Source organism: Siphateles boraxobius, unplaced genomic scaffold (assembly GCF_051911475.1).
Source record: "Siphateles boraxobius isolate OS27281-9 unplaced genomic scaffold, OSU_SipBor_1 106, whole genome shotgun sequence".
NCBI lineage: Eukaryota > Metazoa > Chordata > Actinopteri > Cypriniformes > Leuciscidae > Siphateles > Siphateles boraxobius.
The window spans coordinates 182,291-201,234 of record NW_027508707.1 but is presented as its reverse complement, the minus strand read 5'-3'; the positions used below and the strand labels follow the sequence as shown (position 1 = coordinate 201,234).

At 37.9% G+C, this 18,944-nt stretch overlaps 1 protein-coding gene across 1 annotated transcript in view; it reads left to right on the top strand.

The window, feature by feature from the left end:
* pde11a (phosphodiesterase 11a) overlaps positions 1-18,944 on the top strand; it is a 139,632-nt gene that overhangs the window by 77,385 nt on the left and 43,303 nt on the right. Inside the window, exon 6 of the mRNA XM_077247109.1 lies at positions 18,101-18,233. Within this exon, the coding sequence (XP_077103224.1) occupies positions 18,101-18,233 (133 nt within the window). The remainder of the gene's footprint in view (positions 1-18,100; positions 18,234-18,944) is intronic.

Genomic DNA, 18,944 nt, shown 5'->3' with positions numbered 1-18,944 from the left:
TAATGTGACTGAGCTTGTTTCACATATAACTGTTGATAATTAGGTATAATCGTTAGATAGTTTATCAAACAATTGAAACTTGCGCTATGTTAAAACTTTTTGATGATGAGGCCAAAACTGCTTATCACATGTTTTCATAACTTACTGCTTACCGTCTGTTTTCTGGATCAGACCTAAAACTCTTGTGTCAAAGTATCGGTGTAGACGGATTAAAAAATGAATCATCCCGCCATTCACGTAAAAATATAGCCGGTAATTCATTAGCGTTGTTTAGCCACATGCATAAAATAACTGTGTATCTATGACTGTGCTGTGAAATGGGCAATAGCTAGACGAGTTTGAAGTATAATAGTTTTATAGGTAACAGAAAAACAGCAATACTCATCTTTCATGTCGATGTTTCGTAGACATAGCTGAAAGATGTTCTAAAAGAAATATCTCATGTAGAAATATCTGTTCATGTTTTTCATAAATTCCTATATGTTTGACCACGCTCGGAGCCTATAGTTTTTGCAAACTGTACAAAAACAAAAAGAAGCAAGATGTAAACGGCCTAATTGACTATATAAAATGTCAATTACAAACATACAAAACTGATCACAAGTGGCTTTTCGTATTTGCTTTAAATGGCTCATGTTGTATTGACTCTTTAGCAAGTTGATCACTAGAATTTACTTTTGTGCAATTTTATCTGCATAGTCAGATGTGATTCTGTTGTAATAGTTTAAGTGTGAAACAGCATACACTTACTTTTTGCATTAATACTTTGTGTATTTATTATAAACGGTGCTTTTCATCCCCTGTCTTCTTAGTGATTTGGTCTTTTGAATCTTACATGGATGTTTTGGACACGGGTGATTCCTGTATAAAGATTATGTTTTAAAGGTAGGCCATAGTCTTTACAAGTGTGTGACAAAATATGTTATATAAAAATCGCTACAGTGTGACAAAATATGTTGGCTTGTAAAAATACATCCAAATATTTAAGCACAACTATTTACACACATACTAAGCAGGAGAATATATAATTATAGATTGTGAACACAACATTATCTGATTATTTGGGGTCAGAGAACGATTTTTGAACAAAATTTTGTGCTGGATGTAAAAAATAAAGGTATTAGTTATTAACAAAAACTTTAAATCAACATGAAAACCATAATATAAATAAATAAAATATAGTTTGAAAATTACTTCCATAATATTTTCCTTTAGTAAAGCTATGCCCGTATCACCCACCACAAAGTTTTGCGTTTGTGGTTGAGACCTCGCAGAGATTACACCAATATTAGGGTTCTCAAACATTGCCTGTTTTTTAAGGAATACACATTTTGCCATTGTTTATTATGTGCAATATATCATTATATGGCCAGTTTGGTTTCTTCTTACTTGTGCAATATACTTGGTTCTAAATACAAAAATTAAAACTCCATCACCAATCAATTATTAAACTATTTAAGTACATAATGCCAAACAATAGGCTACAACAGTGGTTATTGCAGTTTCTTCATGAGAGATTCTTCATGCTTGAACAAAGCGTTGACCAGGTCGTTGAAAATGCTTTCACAATTCACATAGTCCAGCGGTTCCCTCGTCTTCATGTCGGATTCGCTCGCACATTTGTAACTGATTCATTGAGCAATCAAGATTGTCAATGATTGAATCAATGTTCTTCATTTTTTCGACCAACTGACTGGTGTTTGCTTTCAGAAACCCTTGATGATCTGAGAATATAAAAATTGAAAAATTAAAACAGGAAAAGGAAAATGAAGGCAAAATGGGAAAGAATATAAAGATTGAATCTAACCTTGTATTGACCTGTTTCTCTTCTTTCCCAGTCGTCCCTTTTGGACAGTATTTGGCTTTGATCAAATCTGTAGTAAAATAAATAAGTGCCGTAAAATAAAAGGCTATAGTTACAATTCTGAGTCTGAATAATCCAGGAGCATGACACCGCATAAAATAAATTAATCTGGGTTTATTCTACAAAACTCGATCCAATAGTACCAAAAATATTTCAAATTTGTACATGATGCTGTTAGATCAGAATGTAACTTTCCTTAAAATTAGTCCCAAATAGTTAACTCGGACTGCTTAATTAAGATTAATTTTATACATTACATACGCAAAAAAACTGTTTTAATAGTTTCTCGTGTATTACACTTACAATTTGCTGGCACATTTGATTTGGCAGAAGTCATATTGATCTCAAAGGAGCTTGAACCAGTTATGATCGGCGAAAACACATGGCCATCATCAGATGTAGAGATTTTGCCTGTTTACATAAAATATCTGTCAGTTCATCTGTCAATTGTTCATTTTTTTTTTTTCTTCTTTAATTATTGCTGCCATGAATTGAGTTAATTAGTTGCTTTGATAAAATCTGCAGTAAATAAATAAGTTTGATAAGTCTGCAGTAAAATAAATGGCTGATAAAGGCTATAGTAATAGTTACAATTCTGAGTCTGAATAATCCAGGAGCAGGACAGCACATAAAATAAATTCTACAAAACTCGATCCAATAGTACCAAAAACACAAAACAATTCTGTATTGCAAATTTGTACATGACACTGTTAGACCAGAATGTAACCTTCCTTAAAATTGGTCCCAAATAGTTAACTCGGACTGGTTAATTAAGATTAATTTAATACATAGGCGAAACTGTTTTATTACACTTACAATGTGCCGGTACATTTGATTTGGCAGAAGTCATGTTGATCTCAAAGGAGCCAAGAGTTAAACCAGTTATGATCGGTGAAAACACATGGCCACCATCAGATGCAGAGATTTTGCCTGTTTACATAAAATATCTGTCAGTTCATCTGTCAATTGTTCATTATACATAGAGTGCAACAGTGCCTCCCCCACCCCTTTTTCATTCTTATTTCCCATAGTGATTTTAAAAAATATATATATTTATATATAAATACGCATATATAGCTTATACAAACATTTCAGTATTTTGAGAGGGTAGGGAGATTATGTCATTCGCAGTGCTTCATGGGAGGGGGCAGAGCTATTTTGGAGTGTGTTGCTTTTTTTTTTAAAAAAACTATGTTTGACATAATTTTCACTACAGCATCATGGCTCATGGGTAATGTAGTATTCACCTGGAGTTCAACTGTAAAACATGATTAATTACAAAAAAATAAAATAAGCTGAAGGCTTGATCAGAAGCAAATACCATGTATTAACAACCTCTTAGCTCACAGTAGGTCTGTCTTTTAAATTAATTTCCGTATGGAGAAAGTAAATGTTTTTACTCCCAGATACCGCCTGTTGCACTCTATAATGTTTTCTCATTAAAAATAAAATATAAACCATACTAACATGTTACTTGGGTGCCTGATTGTCCTGCAGTGTTTGCTGTCTCTAGAGAGAAAAGGAAAGACCATGTTATTTTAAATGGCAATGAAAAGTGCTAGCCTATATAAATAGCTTTGACTTGACTTTTATATATTTTGGTTATCACATTGTGCCATTCATATTTATAGCTTACATTTTAAACAATTTTATCATGCAAATTGCTAAAAGTTAAAATCAAAGACAGAGTAAAAGAAGAATTAAAAAGTAACCTAGCAAAATTTAAGAAGTAAGTAACTGAAGAGGAATTAAATAGGCCTATTCACATATGAGCATGTCTGACTAAAATAATCTCTAAATAAGATTTAAAACTGAATAAATCCAAAACATTTATTTTAAGGTCCTTTATGGAAACCCCGCAGCTTAAATAAACAATGCTGCAGATTTTAGTTACATCGGATAAAAAATACAACAGTTAAAACAACATAGCATAATGCAAAATAAACATTGCTGTAAAACAGTCATGTTAAACTGATACTTTTGTGATATGGATAAACATTGCTGTAAAACAGTCGTGTTAAACTGATACTTTTGTAATATGGTTTAAAAAAAAAACATAATACATAATCATAATACAATGCTCCATATTTAAAAAAATCATACTTTGATAAATTAATATAGTAGATACGTGTTAATATCTGTATCACATCGATATCATAATACAATGCTCCATATTTTTAAAAAAAAAATCATACTTTGATAAATTAATATAGTAGATACATGTTAATATCTGTATCACATCAATATCATAATACAATGCTCCATATTTTTAAACCACTTTGATAAATTAATATAGTAGATACATTTTAATATCTGTATCACCACTAATGAATTATACCGTCTTTTCCTTATGTATAAACAATTTTTCAGATTAAACATCATTGCATATTACAGATAAACAGCACCGTAGCATAAATTAATTATAGAGAAAGTACTCACTGTTTTGCATTTTTGATGAGGTGGTCATAGAAGAGAGGGTGCAAAAGTTTTTGGTCCAGACATGGGGTATGGCACACGACCATGTGTCTTGGCTATTTTATAGCCTTTTACAGTAAGAGCCTGTGGAAAACTATGGGAAAACGGCGGAGCTGTGTGTCCACTATATTCTTTCAGTACTCTATGAATGGAACTGTTCAGGTTCAAGGCCAATTCACATTCCCAGCATTTAGGCAGACCTTTTGATAACTGTCACTCCTGAAAATAAGTCTTATGAATTAAAAGTAATTTATTACCGGTGGTTCGAAAACAGCGATGATATCACTTATTTGTCACGCACACTGTCCATGCTGGCAGGCACTACCTGTGTGATTTTTTTTCTTCAACCCTGGTGAAAATGTAAGATGATTTTATTTTTATCTATATCTAACATAATTGCTACAGTAAATTTGTAAAATATTTATTTTAAATGAACAGAATGCTTTTCAACTTCATTAATTTAGTAAGATTTTTTAATGAACGGCATGATTTTCAACTTCAGTAATTTAGTAAGATTTTAAATGAACAACAATTAGTAAACTATTTATTTTATATATGATATATTTTAATTTATACACTTCTAAAGGAACACAATGCTTTTCAATGGGCTCAGGAACGTGTCACAAAAACAGATACCAGGCCAGCCACACACTGGTGTGACAGAGAGAAAAGACTTCAGGGGAAACACTTGTGGGTTTTTTTCAACCATGGTGAAACAGTAAGATGATTTTATTTTTGTTTAATTTATATACTTTTAATTGAACAGCATGGTTTTTCAACTTGAGTCAGTGTCAAATATTTGTGAATGACTAAATGTAAATTTTATAATCATTTCATTTAAATGAACATAATGCTTTTTCAACTTCTGTGTGAGATAAACTTTCAAGGTCCTCAGCAATGCGGAGGGGGGGGAATTCCTGCTTTGACACACACACACACACACACACACACACACACACATAGACGCGCGTGCTCCCTATGTTTTTGAGTCAGATCATTCATACATTGGATTGTTTGCAATACTTTTGTGGCTCCATTTTATTTAAACTTTTTGTGTGAGGTTTTACATAAGCTGTATGTGTGAGGTTTGTGTGAGGTTTTATTTTATATTCTTTTAAAGAATAGATAAACTTTCACCATTTTATTTAAACTGAAATGCTTGGTTCAGTGAATAGTTGTACATTTTTTATTTTTGTGGCTCCATTTTATTTAAACTGAAATGCTTGGTTCAGTGAATAGTTGTACATTTATTTCAACTTTTTGTGTGAGATTTTATTTTATATTCTTTTTTACAGAACAGATAAACTTTCACCATTTTATTTAAATGAACATAATGCTTGGTCCAGTGAATAGTTGTACATTTTTTTTCTTATCACTTTCACAGCTCCCCTTGATAAAGCTCAGGGATGCGGTGACCAAAACACCAACTTCAAACAATCACATCTCAAACTAACTGTCACATCACTTTGTAACTGTAACATCAAAGCTTATGTTAACAAGGCCAATACCTCCCTTTTCTTGATCAAACAATCAAACTAACTGTCACACATCCATCATTTTGACAGAAGCTGTAACCGCAAGGGGCGGAACTAGGTCAAAGGTAACCATCCATCATTTTGACAGAAGCTGTAACCGGAAGGGGCGGAACTAGGTCAAAGGTAACAGGAAGGGGCGGAACTAGGTCAAAGGTAACAGGAAGGGGAGGAACCGGAAGGGGCGGGACAAGGGGCGGGACAGGAAGGGGAGGAACCGGAAGGGTCGGGGGAAGATCAAAGGAAAGCCACGCCCACCTGTCAATCAATCATTTTGACAGTTGCTATATGGTATTAACTACTGGTGTACAAAGTCAATTGCGCTGGGTGCAAGATAGGGCCCTGATAGTTAACCCTCTGAGGTCTAAGGGGTTTTTGGGGTCCTTGAGGTGTTCTGACATGCTCTGACATTTGTGCTTTTTTCAGTTATTTATAAACATGTTAATGGCAAAGGTGTAAATTCACTCTATATAGCACAAACGGGGCTACCGTAATATGTGAGCAACATGTATGTACATGTTTGTATTTTTTAGAGAATAATGCTTATGCGTGGTTTTTGAAAAAACTAAAACTTAAAGTGTCTGAAATAAGGCCACAAAACACATACTAAATATGTGTCCACAAGACTTTTGACTAATGAGTGTTGTTGCCTAGAATTTTTGCTTCAAAATGATCTGAAAATCATCCTGCCTAATCATTTACACAAAACAATACATTGATTTAAATTTTATAAGACACCTTTTGTTTGGAAAGGCAATATGCGTGGAGGCGTGTTCACACCTGAGAAGACAAAGGCCGGATAATGTGCCACATACATAATGAGCTGCATATTAATTAGCCCTTTCACACAGGTGTGTCACAGGATCCCAAAGAATGCAAGGACAAAAGAAATTATGTATATATACATATTTTACAATTAGAAATTGTAACCAATTACAAATAGGTTACAATTACAATAACAAATACAATTTTAACAATATTTCAAGTGTATTTCTTTGTAAAAAGTATACATTTTATCATACGTATTAAAAAAGGTAAGGATTCATTAGTTTGAATATTGGAACAAACACTATAATAACATCTTAGTTGATAATTCAATATACCTACTTTATTTTTGACAAAACAACATACTATAGTATATTTAACTATGAGCAGAAATTGGTGAACAAAAGCGTACCTATTTAATGTGACAGTAGTCTTTTTTTACAGCCAAAACTTTATAATCTATCCAAAACTAATCACAAAATCTTGTCTAAACATTCATATTTATTCTGTAACATATTGTGTATGATATATTAGCATATGCAGGTGAATTTGCAGTTTGTTGCTTGTACAGACATTTTATTTCAACATATTTCAGTCTATTTTTACTCATCTTAGTAGGCTATAGCAATATAGTTTGGATGTGTTCATGTAAACATAACGTTTACTAATGTAGATGCGAGAGTGAATGAACGGCACAGACACGCGCTGTATAACTGTTGTAAATAACAGCGCTCGCCTGTGCCGTTCATTCATAATTTAGCCTACACACAGACACACAATTCATATTTAAACAGTCTTTTTGTGGTTTACAGACACTATTCAATATCGCGATTAGAACAAAGCACTTAAGAATAAATGACTTACTACATCAGCTGGATCCGTTGCTCCTCGAAATGAAACTACCAGCACTTCTGTTACATTTTCCAGGGTTATTAGATAGTATTATTGCTCACAGCGTTGGGATACGCTGTGTACACAGCTGTAGTAAGATACTTACTAAACACGATGTGTTTTATAATCCAGCTGGTGGGCGTTGGCATGTTTGAATGGCTTGCCTTAGATCATTTGCTTTTGAATACCGCGCGCTCTCCGTGGGCGTTGCACATTAACGCGTAATCAGGTATGATGAGCTTGAAAGAAAAAGACTGACATCTCTCTCTTTTCATACAGATTACATAAACTGAGAATATTTGTTTTTTTATATAAATTAATTCATTTAAAAGAAGAGAGTTCAAGCTTCATTATGGAAAAACACTCGTGCCTGTATGACAAGTATTCGCGGAATTATAGTTAATTTTCGGACACGTTTCAGAATGGACTTAACTGACAGAGAGAAGGCAGAACACACATCATGTTTGTTCTTCTTTATTTGGCGAAAAGCACAACATTTTGTTTTTATTGTGAGTATCCACAAAAAAAATAGACACTTATCAGGATCTAATGATGTACAACACTTAATATGTAAGATCAAAATCAACAGAGTATTTTGAGTTTCTTTTGCACTGATAAGAAAAAAAGCGAGACGCCCGCGCGATAGTCAACCTCAGAGGGTTAAAGGGATAGTTCCCTTTCGAGGGAACTCGGACTGCGTCGATTGACTCTTTGGGGGAACCCCCCTCAGCGTAGCGCCTCTGAAGTATGAATGAAACTAAGCCAATCTCTTATTGGTGTTGTGTCATGACGTAATGTGTGACGGCATACAAGCGGAAGCTATAAGGGACGCCGGCACACATGAGATGTCAGCTTTTTGTTCTTCAGCAAAGCGCTCTCTGTTTGAGTTGTCTGTCTTATTTGGTGTTGTCTGTCACAAAGCATTACAACTATATATATATATATATATTATGGCAAGCCCAAGTTTCACTCGGTGTGTGCATCCCTGCCCTCGTTATATCACGGGTGGGGACACACATCGTTTGTGTAGGCCTACACATTGTTTGGGAGTGCAGCAAGCGCTGGCAGCTCTCAAGGGGGCTGCTTGCGAGGATTGTGAAACACTTCCAATCCGTGTGCTGCACTACCGCCTGGCCATTTAAAAAAAAAAAAAAGGAAGGAAGGAGGATGGTCAGGCTCGCGAGCCCCGTGGTGCGGGACCCGCGTCTGCTGAGGCGGCGCGGCAACGCTCTTCATGGGGCTCGCAAATGGGTCTGTTGCAATATAGAATCTATAGTTGCTCGGATCTCGCGTTTGCCGAGGCAATGCGTAGATTACGTGTCTACTTTGCAATAATGATTCTGTGTGTGTGCGAGGCATGAACAGTCGCTCCCGAGGGTGCTGGCTGTGTTCATTGAGAAATATCTCGACGCGTATATCCGTGCGCTGTCGGATGTTTCAGCCTCGCACCTGTTGACTTTCTTCTTGGGTTGGAAGCCAAATATATTGTGAACGACTCGAATCTCGCGTTGCCGAGGCAGCGTGTGGATTACGAGATAGCCTAACACAAAACAGTATTGTCTGGTAATTATGGCTGCATTTAATTTTAAGAAATTAAAATGATGAAATATTTCTGACTTTTGAATATAGGAAGTTAGATATTTTGATTCAGCCTACCATTCAGACCGTGTTTCACTTATACAGTGTTTATGGCTACATTTATTTCTGAGGAATTAAAATGATAAGCAGCGAACGCAGGCTTGCGGCCATGCAGTGTTCCTTCTACACATCAAAAATCGTTTTTCGATTCTTCCCTGCCGGTCCTCCGCCTCAGTGTATCGAAAACGAGACAAAAATAACAGGGCTATCCCCCCCCCCCCAGGAGGGACGAGCGAGAATTGCTCTTCCGCGGAGCCCTCAGAAAATCGATGTTTGTATCCAGCGTCAAGTGCGCTTCAGGACACATCGGTTTACAGCAAATGCACGCTGCAGTGTCCACCCCAATGGCTTGCGGCCAGGCAGTGCTCATGTTCGCCCATCGGAAACGGTTTTCGATTATTCCCTGCCGGTCCTCCGCTTCAGGGTGTCGAGAACGAAACCGAAAGAGCCTCCCCTCAGGGGAGCTCTCAGGAAGTCGATGTCTGTATCCCGCCGTCAAGTGCGCTTCGGGACACATCGGTTTCCAGCGAACGCACGCTGCTCTGTCTGCCCCACAGGCTTGCGGCCAGGCAGCAATCGCGTCCGCCCATCGAGAATCGTTTTCGGTCAAACCCTGCCGGAGATCCGCTTCAGGGGGTCGAGAACAAATCCCGATTGGTACCCGAAGCCAGGCTCGAGAGCCTGGTTCCTTTGGTAAAATATTTCGATGCATGGAAAAATCTCACGAATATTTCGCCTTGGGCCCTGCGCACCATTCAAAAGGGGTACAGGCTGCAGTTCGGTTTATGCCCACCAAGGTTCAACGGGGTGGTCTGGACTGCAGTCGACCCAGTGCAGGGTCGGGTATTGGAACAGGAAGTAAACTCCCTGCTGGTAAAGGTGGCTATAGAACTTATTCCTCCACCGGACAGGGAGTCCGGGTTTTACAGCCGCTACTTTATAGTTCCCAAAAAGGATGGGGGGTTGCGTCCAATAATAGATCTCAGACACTTGAATCGTTCTCTGAGGAGATTCAGGTTCAAGATGCTCACTATTGCCATCATCGTGAGTCAAATTCAATCCGAGGATTGGTTTGTCACGATAGATCTAAAGGACGCATACTTCCACATATCCATCCTTCCATCTCACAGGAAGTTCCTGAGGTTCGCTTCAGGAACCTCAGGAACCTTCGGTTCTTCCGTTCGGCCTAGCTCTCTCCCCACGCAGATTTACCAAATGTATGGATGCAGCTCTAGCACCGCTGAGGCTCCAGGGCATCAGGGTGCTCAATTATATCGACGACTGGCTGATTCTAGCCCAGTCACAAGAGCTGGCGGTTCGGCATCGAGATGTCGTCCTCGCCCACATTCAAAGCCTGGGGTTGAGACTCAACACGAAAAAGAGCGTGTTGACACCAGCCCAGAGAACCACGTTCCTGGGAGCGGTGTGGGACTCGGTCACGATGCGGGCATGATTGTCTCCTGCACGAATTTGGGTGAACGCCCCCAAATATAACAACTTTGTTCAACTATTCATTGAGATGAATAGTTGAATAAAGTCGTTATTTTGGGGGTTTTTTTGGATAGGAATGTTGTTCCTGGATCAGCAAAATTTGTTGACCCAGGAACGCGTCTAGCTCTGCAAAATCAGATTAACTGTTTTTCTTTTACTAATATTATTTGTTATAGCATTTTTAAATCGTTGTTAATGTTAGTTGATAAAAAAAACAACTGTTCATTGTTAGATCAGGTCCCTTAAATAACACGGAGTGTGTATTTTCACCAGATGCAGGCCGCCTTGTTGGCAGAGGCTATTTACACTAGCTCCGCCCACTGTTGTCCGATTAATCCAAACAAAACAACAGGATCAGAGCCTTGGAGAGTAAGGCAGGTGATGTTAGCTTGTGGCGACCAACCTGAGTTTGAATCCGACTTTTTCTGAACTCATTATTTTCCCAACACATATCAGCTCAGAGAGGAGTTTATTTAAAACAAATAAATAAATAAGAAAACCAGAAAGTGGAAATAAAGTGCCTAACAGGTATTAGTGTTTAATGTGAAGATGTAGGGGAGGGATTTAAGAACAGGGACAAGTAATGTGGCATCCATTTATGATTGTAATAAATTTAATCATATAAAAAGAAAATTATGTTATTATAGTGTTTTATTATGTACTGCATAGTGTTTTATAACAAACTAAAACACACTGAGGTGCAAATAGTATCTGCCACTATTTGCACTAAGCAGCTAACAACTATTTACATTTAGTGCAAATAGCTGCTGCCTTATATATTAACAGATACATGCTTAGAAGTATTTTTCATTTCATGTTGACTAATGTTAACAAATAGACCCTTATTGTAAAGTGTTACCAATTTATTTGAATTCAGATTTAGTTGTTTAAGTATTTCAACATAATAATATTTTAGTTTCAATGTCTAACTTTTGTTTGAATTTTATTTTTTTGATTTATATTTTATTTTATTTCACCTTTATTTGAATTAGCGAAATCAGTTGTAATGTTGTGCCGGTGATGTATGGCTTTACTGCAGGTCTGGGTTATTGTGTGATATCTGTTATCTGCAGTCTCAAAACCCAGAGCTCAGCTCACACACACACACACACACACACACACACACACACACACACACACACACACACACACACACACACACACACACACACACACACACACACACACACACACACACACACACACACACACACACACACACACACACACAATTTGGATCCCAGGAATAAGGGCAAACATGTTCCTTTGTGTAAGGTTCAGCCGATCAGTCTGTTGTTTGTGACTCTTTTGTGTAGCGAACAACAACGAAGTGCACAGGTTTGGAGATCTCAGTTGCCATATGGGTGCTTTCACACTACAGTGTGTGTGTGTGTGTGTGTGTGTGTGTGTGTGTGTGTGTGTGTGTGTGTGTGTGTGTGTGTGTGTGTGTGTGTGTGTGTGTGTGTGTGTGTGTGTGTGTGTGTGTGTGTGTTCAGTCACACATATCATCTCATTCTCTGCAGCTGTCTAATGTTCCAGCAGAGCTCTGTCTGGGGAGATCACCATCACCATCTCAGCACATGCATCTCTCAGCCACCCTCAGCATCCGTGGAACAAAACATCACACAATCACTTTACTATCTGGCTAAAAGTGCTCTGAGATATTAAAAAGAACAACATTATTTTCAAATTGTATCTGAATTACTATTTAAACAGAGCTTTACTGATAAAAATGTGAAAGGAGCACGATTTTGTGTGTAACACCTCAAGGAATCTAGGCTCAAAACAGCTTACTATACATTCACACTGCGAGCCTTAGTTAGTCCTGATTTAAATCCAATTTCCTGTGTGGCTGTTCACATTCTTTTTTTAATGTGGCCAGAATCAGAGCAGAGTGTGAACTTGTCACAGTTCTGAACTGACTCGCATGACCAAAATAACTAAATCAAATATGGAGACCACTGGAATCAGCATTGTTCATTAATAAGGTAATGTGCCGCGATGAGGAGAAGGAGAACAACGTTTTTCTGGTATAGTTTTTCATCAAGTTTTGCTTGCTTGTATAGAGCTGTCATCGTAATGCTTTTGAGTGTAACCACTCGCTGTCTCTCCACTGACTAATTTCCATTTTCCATATTCACTGTGTGACTAAAGAACTGCCAATTCTTTGGAGAGACTCCCGTCAGCGCAGAATTGTGACAAATGTTGATCTAGAGTGACGCAAAAGTCACGTGAATTCTGATTTGACTGTTCAGACGGATTATCAGTCATGTGTTTAGTTTTAGGGCCACATATGGAAGTGACCCAAAACAAAAATGTAAAACATCAGATTCCATGTGGTTTGTGCTGTTCACACTGTTATAAAAAATAAAATAAAACAAAAAATGTCACGGTAAAAACAATTTTTTTAAAACTTCAGTCAGTTTTTTATTACTGACTAAACAGTTGCAGTTACTACCAAACAAAACAAAAACTATTGAATGTAAAACCGTAATGTGTGAGATGAGAATAGACCAAACATATAATGAGTGAGCGCGACCTGGACACATCAGTGAATAAGAAGTTCCATATCAGTCGGTCAGGATGTAGTAATCTCGCTAGAGAGCCAATCTACTTTTGAGTGTAGCTAAACGAGCCAATGAACATTGGCATTCAATCATTTGCAGCAGCTGCTCTGGCTCGCATTGCAGGTATATAATGAGCAGCAGGTGCACTGCAACTTAAGCTTTTTGTTTCGGAGCCGAGTGTTTCATGTATGCTCTTGTCATCTTGCAAGCAGTGTCTTCTGAACGAGAAAGCTCTTCAAGGAGAACCTCTCGATTTCATTGGTGTTGGTGTCAATTTCATCTCTTTATTTCTTATTGTATCTCTTTCATTGAGCAGAAAAAAAGGCTGTTCTGAAAATGTGTTTTTACAGCTGGTTTTGTGCGCTGTCTGAGAGCGCTAAAAGGCTGTTATCACTGCTGGTAAGAACTGCGCCTTAAACAAGTTTGAGTGCACACTGTCTACAGGCTGCAATTCCCTGTCAGTGCTGCCGCAGTCTTTTCCCCTGTGTGCTTCAGCAGAGCTTACATGGGTGTGAGTTGCTTCTTTCTAAAGATGACATTCCACTTCTGTGTGCTTTTGGATGCGGTCATTTCCTGTCCTCACTGACGGCCACAATCACGGTCTCACATGCCTGGGAAACATGTGAGACTGTGTTCGTGGGTGGTTCATGTTTTCATATGGGAACATGACCACGTCGACACGTCCGTCTCGACTCTCTTTCTCTGGAAAGCTTGAGTCCCTTCTGTTGTTGGCCAGCCACCTCTTGTGTGTAAAAGCAAAGCTGCAGGTCTGCTCGACACTCTGGGAGAGCTTCCGCCGGGCAAAAGCCGGACGGGTCTCTCGCTCCCCAGTGTGTCGTGTGCCGTCGAGCTGGCAGGTTGTCATGGCAACCCAGTGCTCGCTTGGCACTCTAGGTGCGAGGCCCCCTTGCCAATTCTCCGTTGTTGCGCCCTCCCTGGTGGCCACCCGGAGAGGTCTACTTCGGTAGAATAGCTTGGGTGACCTGAGCGGTGAGGGCTTCTCCATCGGGGAATCTACACCCTAGGGCCCCTCTAGCGCATCACAAGCTGTGTAGCTTCTGGATGGGATTGTTGGTCCTTCAAAAAAAAAAGCTCTTCATTCAGAGCTCCAGCTGAGGATCAATGTCGATCACTGCATCGGAGAGAGGGCTGTTATGCTCTGGAAATGAAGGTTCCCAGTGTAATGGTGTGTGCTTATGGTGACTCAGATTCAGAGTTCTCCCGCATGTACATTGGAAAACTTGGCAGTATGGAGTTACATTGGTGCCAAAAATATGGAAAATACGTCGGCTCGACCGTGTTCTGGGCGGTGCTATAGGTGCCAGTGCTGTTTCGGCACTCTGCCAGCTAGATACATGAGTGTTTCAACCAGGTCTGGTACCCGAACTGGGTGAGGCGGGGCTTTTGTTCTTAGTTGTATTCACCTGCTACGGCATGTGTAACATTTTTCTGTCAACTCTGCATATATCCTTCGCGATCGATATCGCACGTTTGTTGATGGAGCGGGTTCAGACCATACTAAATGTTCTGGCCGAGTTTGTGCAGGACAAAGCTCTGAAGACATCAGAAGTTACAGGGACTGATGGCAGCTGTACAAAGTACACAGGCTACACCGTCATTTTAATTTTAATGGAGAGTAAAACAAAGACAGAACACCGTACAATCTTATAAGTAGCATTATTTGATAGAACACTGGTACAGTGACTTCATATTGACGCGCAGCTAAACAAAGGCAGTGTACCGTAACTCAATATGAGCGTTCCAAAACAAAGCCAAGCGCTAACTGGTGTTGCAGTGTTCTGCCTTGGCTTCTGTTGTGGAAATTTTAATATTCATTGATCCTTAATCGGTATTACAAAGTAGTGTGAGTCACATGTTTCTATTGTGTGAACAGGATTATATGTATGTTTGTATACCTATGGAAATGCAGGAGTAAGACACTTTGGGAACAGCTGGGAAAGGACCTTTGACCCTAGTATTTACTCTAGTATTTACCTTTGGTGGTCTTAAGTGTTCCGCTATCCCTGAAATACAAAGACATTGTTTGTTACTCTAACAGCAACCAATAGATGTGTGGATATACTTAACATTTGAGGTTACATCCTCCTCACCTGCAAACATAAGAACTGAAGCATTATACTTGCACTGCTCATCGTTTTTGGTCTATACTCACCTGTTGTTTTGTTATTCATCCATCTCTCTCTTGAGTCTGATACCTCCTAACTCCTACTTACAGTAATTAGGTAAGAAAAAAACACTCTAATGTTCAGCTAATTGCAATTAATACATTTAAACTACAATACATTTTCATTTATTTGCAATTAACATGTATTTAAGTGTCCGAAAAACATTACATTCAGTTCGCACTGAAGTATTCTTTTAAAATATATCTCCATAAGTACTCTTTTAAAAATGTAGCTAGTGTAAATCTAGTTTCACACTCAGTTTTACTAAAGGATTATTTGAGCACATAAACTTGTAAAATATTGTTTAAAAACAGAAGAGGATCATATCCAGACTGAAAAAAATGTGCAAAAATAATATCACACAGCTGTGAAATTATGCAGCTTCAGTGTTATATATTACTGTCATCCACAGGGGTTTTTATGTGTGTTATTTAGTGATTTCATCCTCTGCGTTGGCTTCTCTAAAGGTACAGCCGGAGCCATTATGTAAGAATAATTTGAAACAGCTCGAGGCCAAACGGGAGAGAGAGAGAGAGAGAGAGAGAGAGAGAGAGAGAGACGCATCTATGATGCTCACCCAGACGCACACGAACGCAACATACACACAACACACGTGCAGATCTCAGTTAAACACATTCACACGCTCTCATTCATCCCTTTGATTCGGGCATTTCCTCAGACGGCAGCTCGCAGTGCCGTTAATCATGTGTGATCTTCGGGGTGTGATCGAGAGTGTGTTTGATCAGACTCTCTCAGCCTAGAGCACGAGAGCCTGAAATGTACCACGTGAGAGAGATTAAAAGAGAGAGGGAGGCTTCATCATTTAGGACTGTGTCTCCGCTTCACGTGGGCGTTCATGAGAGTCGGAGCGTTAACTTCTCATTGCTGTTGCAGGCTCCATAGAGCCTCATTGAAATGCAGAGGAAAGTTCGTTAGCTGTAAATGACTGTAGAGGGAATGGCATTGCGAGCAGCGAGTCAGCTCCTCCAGCTCTTCATGCAAGCGTCTAAGGCTCTCTTCACACTTTGTTCGATTTTCTTGGTCCGAACCATCCTACGTTTGCATAATTGAAGTGAGCACCACCTTGAGTACTACTCACTTAATAATGTTGGGTTAAAAATAACCCAGGAGTAACCCAACTATGGGGTGGCATAGCAACTTTCCAACTGTGGGTTATTTTAACCCAATGCATTGGGTTTAAACCCAGTTGGGTTAAAAGTAACCCAACAGTTAAGTTAACGATTTACTTTTATTTATGGCATTATTTTAATGAATAAAATGCACTATTCAAATACAGTTTATTTGTATAAAACAATTAATGTGTCTGAACAGATATATATTTTTTAATTACAAACAAAATATGGTGGAGTCCAGATTTTAATGTAAATATACATAATTGTGTACATAAATTCAAAATACACAAGTTAACATATAACATACGTATTTAACCCAACAGCCGGGTTATTACTAGAAAATACACAACGATTTTAAAAATGATTTTAAAAACATTTTTGGAAAAATAACCCAACAGAGTGACCCAATAGGTGTAACCCAATGGTTGGATTTAAAAAAATAACCCAACATTTTTTTTACTGTGTAGTGACAGCTGTTTACACGGCAACAATGAGGCCTAGATGAGATCTGTAGATGTTTGCATTTTGAGTTAAAGTATATTTTTTGAACAGCTGTACTTGTGACAAAACTGCGTGCATTTTGCGGAAGAACGTTGTTTTGGTTGTTTAACGTTGTTTTACCCCGTGAGTCAGTCCTAGAGCTATTCTTGTCCGATTTTAGGGACATTTTAATTTTTATTTTAGACGTCAAATGAAATTCTTAGGCGCGCCGAATAAACACCACAGACACAGTGTCAGAGTAACACTACATACAAAATAAGATACACCGGTGTTTTGCCAGATGAGAAGTTTATTCTATGTATCATCTTTTTACTACTTTAATTAATTTTACTCTAATTCTCTTTTAATTCCTTTTATAACTGTTTTAATTTTCCTTGCTTTTATTTTGTTTATGTTCTATGCAAAGCTCTTTGAATTGCCATAGTGTGATTCATTTTAATTCCTTTCTATGTAAAGCATTTTGAATAACAGTTTTTTAGAGAGCTATATATGGCAATTTATCTGTTCAGTAAAATACCTTAATCACCTGTTGAGTTATAAAAACACCATCATCTCCGCGTAACTTTTACACCATTTGAAATCCCTCAGTTCTCGCCATCTCCGAAATAAACATGCACGTTCGAGTGACGTAGGCTATGTATGAAATTTCTACACGGGTATTTTCAAAGAGCCCATTTAATGACTATATTCCTTAACACACTAAGTACACTTTCAAAAAGTCCACTTTGTAATAACAACACCAACTGAAAAGTTTTACTTGGGGATGGATTCAGGTAAATTACCACTGAGATGCCATTGATGTCCCAATTACCCTGAATCTACATACATTTTAAATCCCTTTTCCAAATAACGTTTTAATATTTTTTTTCTTAAGCTTTAGTTAATTAGACAATTTTTTCCATGACAAAAGCTCAAACGGTGCAGAATGAGTTGTGCACAAATTTAATAATGAGGGTATAGGGTTCAAATGCAAGCCCAAGTATGAGCAATAGTAAAAGTGATTGTCTGGTTACACATAGCAGCAGCACGCATCATTTCCTCTTTGTCTTGTCCACAGCTTCAAGGACAGCATGGACAAATCGTCCTATTCTGATTGGCTGATTAATAACAGCATTGCAGAGCTGGTCGCCTCCACTGGGCTTCCTGTGAATATCAGTGATGCCTACCAAGACCCACGCTTCGACGCTGAAGTAAGCAATATATAAATTAATAAAGCCTGTTACATGGCATAAGCATGGCTGATGTTTGGACTCCCATTAAAGGAGTATTCTGGGTTTAAAAAAAGTCTTAAACTTTATTACCATTACAATTTTTACATGTCCCTCAGTTTATTCCGTGGAAGTTAATGGGTCAAGTGTACCGGAGGATTTAAAAGCAGACCTGCAGTTTGTTTTTAAAGCACTTACATGAATTATTCAGTAAAAATGGTATTAAGTGATCTGTAAATTCTGGGCAAATGAATTGCCCCTGAAACACTTTTTTGTGTTTACGTGCTAATGATGCAGTTGCTCCATGTAAAGAGTATTTAACTATTGATGTCTATGATTGCCACTTAAAATCAATTATCAATTCAAAACTGTTTTTAGATGGACAATCTCTTATTGACACATTGAATTTAAATTTGAATATAAATATAAATTTAAAAAGAATTTAATATCTATTTATTTGAACATTTGAATTTTACATATTTACATTTTTTAATTCATAGTTGATGATAATTGATTCATTCATTTTTTCAGGCCTTTCCTACAGAGCCACTATAGAAGCTTGTTTGTGCCACAGAATAAAAAATAAAAAAGGTAATTGTAATTTTATCTCAATTCTGATATTTATCTCAGAATTGCGTGATATAAAGTTGCAATTGTGAGTTATAAAGTCAGATTTGGGTGTTGGTCAGACTT